The sequence below is a fragment of the Crocuta crocuta genome, unplaced genomic scaffold (genome assembly GCF_008692635.1).
Source record: "Crocuta crocuta isolate KB4526 unplaced genomic scaffold, BGI_CrCroc_1.0 scaffold267, whole genome shotgun sequence".
NCBI lineage: Eukaryota > Metazoa > Chordata > Mammalia > Carnivora > Hyaenidae > Crocuta > Crocuta crocuta.
In genome coordinates, this window is record NW_027531899.1 from 1487749 (window position 1) to 1488162 (window position 414).

Here is a 414-nt window from a genome sequence, read left to right on the forward strand (position 1 = left end):
GGTGCAGCACGGTGGGGACGGCTGGGTGGTGGAGGTAAACCGGTCAACGGTGCCTGGGGCCCCCTCGCAGACCTGCTTCGTGTCTTCCTTCAGGTGAAAGCCCCTACCCCACAAGGGCCAGGGCCGTGGTGAGCAAGACCTGCCTGCCTGTTCGACTGACCTTTCTCCCTCTTCACTAGTTGGTGTCGCAAAAAGCAGGTCTTGGACTTGGAGGAGGAGGGTCTGTGGCCAGAGCTGCTAGATAGTGGCAAGATTGAGATTTGTGTCTCTGACTGGTGAGTATGATGATGAAAACGGCCCTTTGCTCAGCCCTGACGGCACGCGCCGAGCCATGACCATCCTAGATAAAGTGAAGATCAGGGAGATGAATGACTTAACTCCTCCTCTCCCCCTTCAACCCCCCCCCCCCCCCCC

At 58.7% G+C, this 414-nt stretch overlaps 1 protein-coding gene across 1 annotated transcript in view; it reads left to right on the forward strand.

Moving 5' to 3' along the window:
* The window catches only part of FBXO27 (F-box protein 27), a 5634-nt gene that overhangs the window by 273 nt on the left and 4947 nt on the right, over positions 1 to 414 (forward strand). The window contains 2 exon segments of the mRNA XM_077773882.1: positions 1 to 93; positions 180 to 275. The exon segment at positions 1 to 93 is cut by the window's left edge and continues 49 nt beyond it. Of these exon segments, the coding sequence (XP_077630008.1) occupies positions 1 to 93; positions 180 to 275 (189 nt within the window).